This window comes from Nematolebias whitei, chromosome 18 (assembly GCF_014905685.2).
Source record: "Nematolebias whitei isolate Nwh7 chromosome 18, NemWhi1, whole genome shotgun sequence".
In the NCBI taxonomy this organism is placed as follows: domain Eukaryota; kingdom Metazoa; phylum Chordata; class Actinopteri; order Cyprinodontiformes; family Rivulidae; genus Nematolebias; species Nematolebias whitei.
The window spans coordinates 29,437,747-29,443,874 of record NC_056515.1 but is presented as its reverse complement, the minus strand read 5'-3'; the positions used below and the strand labels follow the sequence as shown (position 1 = coordinate 29,443,874).

The window sequence follows — 6,128 nt, the reverse complement described above, 5'->3', positions numbered from 1 at the left end:
TAACGAGTTACAACAACAAATAATTTCCCTCTGGGATTAATAAAGTATTTTTGATTGATTGATTGATATAAATAAACCAAGTATTACAATGATCTGTTACCTTTTAAAATTGTTTGTTTTATTGCATTGAATCATAAATGCAATAAACAAAACCCAGACCCCAACCCCCCCCAAAAAAAACCGTTATTTATTTGTTTATTTATTTTTTATGAACTCATTGGTGGGCCGGACTGAAGTCACCCGCGAGCCGGAAGTGGCCCGCGGGCCGCCATTGAATATCTCAGTTCTAGGTCACGTGGCCTGCGTCGCCATGGTAACTCGAAATGCCAAGAAAAGTTTAAGCGCACATTACGATGCCGAACCGGTCGTTTTCATACATTTGTGGGGGTACACATTGCGGTTCGGACCGCATTTAAGTGGATAATAAGTTTTGTTTTAGTCTCGTTAATAAAAGTTTCCAGTTACAGTTTTGTTTTGTTTTTTTATGTTGTTTTGATGTTGGAAGGCAAAACGGGTCATTTTTACAGAAACTATAACATTACTGACAAACTTACTACAGAATATAATATTTAACGGAAGAGAAAAAAAACGTACCTTAGCGATATTTGCGAGCGAAGTCCTAGCTGGCACGTTTTAACTTCATACTAAATGCGAGTGTTTGTTTACTTTTAAGCGGGTTAAGATGGGTTCGGGAAACACGGGTAGTTGGAACTGCGCATGCGCCTTGCACCACACACAAAAAAAGCGTGTGTGTGCGGGACAGGCAGAGCAGTCAGCTTCGGTGGGAAGAAGTGTCGGGAGGGAATCCTTGTGAAGAAGCGTCCTCTTCGCACACCGTCTGTTGCAACACAATGTCCAAACCCCACTTTCAGACAGAATGGGAAGAAACTGACGAGGAGTATCAACAACTGCAGGTGAAAGGAATATTTAATCGTTTTAGAATAAATGCGTTTGCAGCGTCTGCAGTCCAGCAGCGTGTGGGTGACACTGACAGACACCGGAGCAGCTTTTAGTTTATCTGACTCTGCCATTGGTCATTCATTCTCGGCTCAGCCTCAGAAACGCTGCGTTGAGCCTGCAGCTGTCTGGGTAACAATATCTTATGTATAAATTGTGTTTTTCTTGTACCTTATCTTCCTCGAGTCGCCTTATCCCTGTGTTGTTGATGTGGCTAACGATGTTAGCATTTTGCTCCTCGGGTTTATTTTTGTGTTCTCCGCTAAAACCAGCTGCAGTGAGGCTAACAACTCAGTGACATGGTAGTACTGATTGAACAATTGCTACCAAAGTTGTGTGGACTGGTTATGTTTCAGTTCATTTGTTTAAAAACACTATTTGTAGCCTCCAGTTAGCTTACCTTAGCTAGCTGGCTAACTTAGTTAAAACAACTTTGATCTGCTGTGAAGCATCTTCTTGTGGACAGATGAGGCTCGATCTAAAACCACCTGGTGTAAAAGTTAGAAATACCCTCTAAGGGTCAAACTGAGAAGCTTTACTAATTTTTTTTTACAGCTAAGCAGTTTCTTTTCTGTATGTTGTATGCATCTTTTCCAGATTCAAAGATACATTTTTGATGACATGTGGAAAATTACGTCACTAATTCAATTAAATGAGAGTCATCTGTTACACAGTTTAAGTGGCCTCTGCCATCCTATAAAACTTTATTTAAAATTTGCACATGGATCCTGCTAATGGGGAGTAAAGAGGTGGGCCTGTTACCTTATATTTGACTTCTGTCCCAACAGAAATAGTGATCCTTTTGTGTTTTTGCACCTCAGGGCCACCCTTGGACTTGCGTACACTTCCGTAGTCTTTAAAGGTCTTTTGCACTTCAACTGTACTGATATGAGAAAACTCCTGATTAAAAAGCACAAACAAAAACAAATACTGACCTCAAGATTTCTTCCTCTTTAGATTTTATCATCAAACTTGGCTGCTCTGCTGGTGGTATGGCACCAGAAACTTTCTGTAGCAACTTGTGATGTGGTTTATTGGCATAAATATGTCTACAAGGATTATTTTATTACAGAGTTATGGGACAGCTAGTGTTTTTGTGCTTTATTCTGACATCCAACAGATGTCTAACCAAACCTGGATTTGTTTTATTTCATAGGAAACCCATAAAGTATACAGACAAAAACTGGAGGAGCTCATCAGTCTTCAGGCAACATGCAGCAGCGCTATCAGTAAACAAAGAAAATGTCTAAAAGACGTGAGGCATGGCTTGACCAAGTGAGTACTGCCCAACAGAAAAATAGGAATAATAAACTACCACAGTGGGGATATCTGTAATGTATTTAGTTAGGATCCATCTGACTCACCAATGTCTGCCCTTCAGAGGACTTTAGACATTAAAAACAACGCTGTATAAAGTATCTGCTCTCCTAAATTTTTCCTGCTCCTTTATTACTTCTGGTTTTTTACAGGCGAGCACAGTCATGCGACGAGAAGGAGCTGAATCTAATAGCAGACATCAAAACACAAATCAAAGAGAGAGAACATGTTTTCTTTGATATGGAAGCTTATTTGCCAAAGAAAAATGGGTACTTGTATGTCCTTATAATAACACATTCTGACTGACGGTAATGCAAAAAAGTAACTTTGAACAATTAAACTGTATCTGTCCTGCCGACAGAAAAACGTTTTTAATTTTTTTTTTCTTTGGTGTTCTTTCAGGCTGTATTTGAGTTTGGTCCTGGGCAATGTGAACGTGACACTTCTTAGTAACCAGGCAAAGTATGTGAAGCATTTAGCCACAAAACGGCTTATGAACTAGGTTTAGACCGTTACCTGGTCGTCATTAATGTCATCTCTTTCATTTACTAAGATTTGCTTACAAAGACGAGTATGAGAGGTTCAAGCTTTATTTGACAATAATCCTCATGTTCGGAGCCATAACCTGCCTCTTCTTTCTCAACTGTCGGTGAGAAAACTTCTTCGTAAAGCAACTTTGTTTTTAATTACAAATTATTTAGTTGCTCTTTTTTGTTTAAATTCATGTTTAGAGTCACTGATGAAATATTCAACTTTTTATTGGTGTGGTATTACTGCACGCTGACCATACGAGAAAGCATCCTCATCACCAACGGTTCCAGGTGTGTTGTGGAAGTTTTATATTTATTTGAAAGATTCTGTGGTGTGGATTTTTAAAGTTTCTTTACTCTCTCTTATTTAAGGATCAAAGGCTGGTGGGTGTCCCACCATTATGTCTCCACTTTTCTGTCAGGTGTTATGCTGACCTGGTAGGGCAATGTTGTTGGTTTTATTTTATTTTTTTAAATGACTTTTTTTAGTGACTTGTAGAAGACTTGATCATTTTATTGTTTGCTGTACCCCTGTCTTACCAGGCCAGAGGGACAAATGTATCAGATGTTTCGAAGCCAGTTCCTCGCATTTTCCATTTATCAGAGTAAGTCTCGTTTGTTACCAAAATAGTAGTAGCCATTAAGACGTACTCTCATAACCGTCCTCATGTTTTACATATCAGTAACAGTTAACCTTGAAAAAAAGTCCTGGCTCTTCATTTAGGAAGTTAAATTTTCAATTAAACAACTGATTTTTATGTTTTAGTGCAGAAGTATTAAGTTTGTGAAAGCTAAATATACTTTAGCATCTGTTTATGGTAAAATATTTACTTTGATGCTTCTATAAAACTAGTTACAAATAGAAAAAAAAGATTACATGCTTAAAGTTATATTTTGTAAGAAACATATTTTGAAACTTTGACACAAAGTTAGAATATTCAGGCTGAATTTATTAGGGCACCGAACATTATCGTCAGTCAAAAGATGCTGTACAAATAGACACAAATATGTAATTATTGTTTACTTGGTTTTTTTTTGCTTGTTTAGCAAAATTAGTGGTTCAAGTGTGCGTTCAAAACATGGAGGTGGTTAAAGCAGTGCTACAGATTACCAAGGCTAATGCTGAACTAAACACAGCTGATGTATTATTGTTAGTGGCTTTTATTTTGTTTGTGTTTGCATATTTGAAGAAAATTAGGCCGCAAATATTTCACATTAGTTGCCGACCTTTGAGCACAATGAGTCCAACCGTTTTCACCTCATCTTGTTCTGTGCTGGGTACAAAATGTGCAGCATCTAATTTAAAACCTCTTTCTTTCTTCTGTTGTTTCACTTTTTTTCCCTGAACTTTAGCCAAACTTACCCACACATTTGCGTATTTAGTACACTCTACTGGTTAATGTTCTACTAAAACGATTGAACATGTTTCTTTAAAGGTTCTTCTGGCCAGACATCAGCGGTGCAAGAACAAAAATTGAACCTTTTCATATTCTGTAAACAACAAACTTCTAATATAGCCAGAATTAGCTCATCTAAGCTTCCCTGCTTGGTATTTGTTAATAAAGGAACAATTTGAGGATGAGTAAAACATCATCGCACTGATATGCCAAACATGGTCGGGAACATTGTGAAGACATGATCAAAAAAAGATCAGTTTTAACCGTTTATGCTCGCTTCTAAAGTCCAGAACTCTAATTTAGGGCATAAAAATATGAGCTCACTTCATTCACATGTCAGATTAGGTCAGACAGACATGATATCAGTACAGTAATCCTAAATGAAGTACTGCTAGGGTCAGCTGCAGTGACCGCTATTGTTACGTAATGCTGGAATGTCCTTTTTAGAATCATTTTAACACGTATGTCAACACATAAAAGACAACATCTCAGGACAAACATGAAGCTGCAGGATGTTTTAAACTGAACTGAACATTTATTATGTTTTATTGGTATAAATTGCTAATATGTTTGTCTCAATCCTTTAAAATAAATGCCATTTTTCCCAACTAAATATAATTTCTTGTTATCTTTTATTTTTAGGGAATCAAACGGAAAATTTCGAGCTTTGCGGTGCACTTCGGTAACTTTTTTCCTTTGCAATTGTTGCCTCTTTCAGGCTTTCTTCAGTTCCTCCAGTATTACTACCAGAGCGGCTGCTTGTACAGGCTGCGTGCTTTGGGGGAGAGAAATCAGCTGGACCTAACAGTGGGTGAGTTTGCACACTATTTTTGGGGCTGGTCATTCCAATCGTTTGAACTGTCGAGCCATCTGCAGCTGCACGTCTAGCAAATGGGGGTAAGGGTGAAGAATGGAGACGGCTGTTAACGTCAGCTTGTTGAGATGCAGATGCCGGGTAACTCAAGTAAACTGGCCTTTTTAAAGCCCTAATGTCAAATAGTTGTGCAGAAACAAACTACATACATGCATATATGCATACACTTATATACACACACATATACACATAGAGTCATTTTAAGGCTACAGTTGTTGTCTCTTTGCAGAGGGATTTCAGTCCTGGATGTGGAGAGGACTTACTTTTCTTTTGCCTTTCTTGTTTTTTGGCCACGTAAGTCATTTTCTAAATGTTTCTGCTTAAATTTACTTTATAAAGCTAAACACTGTATTATGCTACTTTTAAAGCAAGTGGACGTCACACATAAATATGTGGGTTTATAAGGTTATGACACAAGACATTTCAATTTGCAGTGCCTAAAAAGCATGGGTTCTCAAACTTTTTGGGTTCAGGGTAATACTGGTAATTTTCTCCAGTTTGTCTCTTTAATGCAATGGAAATATTTGTGTAACATAAATACTTAAGACCTGATCATTAACAGTGTTAATACAATTTTTATACTTTTAAACATGGGGTGCTTTTTCATTCAAGATACAATTTTCATTCAACCTTTATTTAGACAGGTTAATCCCATTGAGCCTCGGGGACTCATTTACAAGAGAGAACTGATTTCTTTAACTTGATTAACAAAAATAATTATTTCAACTTCCAAAAATTACATTTTTGATCAAATTAACAGCATCATAAACCACTTTAAAACTTTACCTATTCACATAATGAACATAAATGTTTTGCCACTTTTCCAAATTATTACAGAAAACTCTTTACATAAAACTGAACAGAATCATAATAAGTAGTCTTACCAAGTAACAGGATTTAATTTGTCAACCGATCGATGCTGGAACGCATATAGTGTGTGGGGGGGGGGTCTTCTGGGCGTCCTCCCCCAGAAATTGCTGAATAAAATAGATGTGATTTCCTGCATTTTGGTGTATTTTAACGGGTTGTTAAACATCTATGTGCTTGTAAAAA

The 6,128-nt window shown here is 37.3% G+C and overlaps 1 protein-coding gene across 1 annotated transcript in view; it reads left to right on the top strand.

Moving 5' to 3' along the window:
- Window positions 1–763: 763 nt before the first annotated feature.
- tmem120b (transmembrane protein 120B) overlaps window positions 764–6,128 on the top strand; it is a 123,105-nt gene continuing 117,740 nt past the window's right edge. Inside the window, exons 1-10 of the mRNA XM_037691841.1 lie at window positions 764–914; window positions 2,114–2,232; window positions 2,427–2,543; window positions 2,677–2,736; window positions 2,828–2,923; window positions 3,006–3,095; window positions 3,177–3,242; window positions 3,348–3,409; window positions 4,920–5,012; window positions 5,305–5,369. Of these exons, the coding sequence (XP_037547769.1) occupies window positions 852–914; window positions 2,114–2,232; window positions 2,427–2,543; window positions 2,677–2,736; window positions 2,828–2,923; window positions 3,006–3,095; window positions 3,177–3,242; window positions 3,348–3,409; window positions 4,920–5,012; window positions 5,305–5,369 (831 nt within the window). The 5' untranslated portion in view covers window positions 764–851. The remainder of the gene's footprint in view (window positions 915–2,113; window positions 2,233–2,426; window positions 2,544–2,676; window positions 2,737–2,827; window positions 2,924–3,005; window positions 3,096–3,176; window positions 3,243–3,347; window positions 3,410–4,919; window positions 5,013–5,304; window positions 5,370–6,128) is intronic.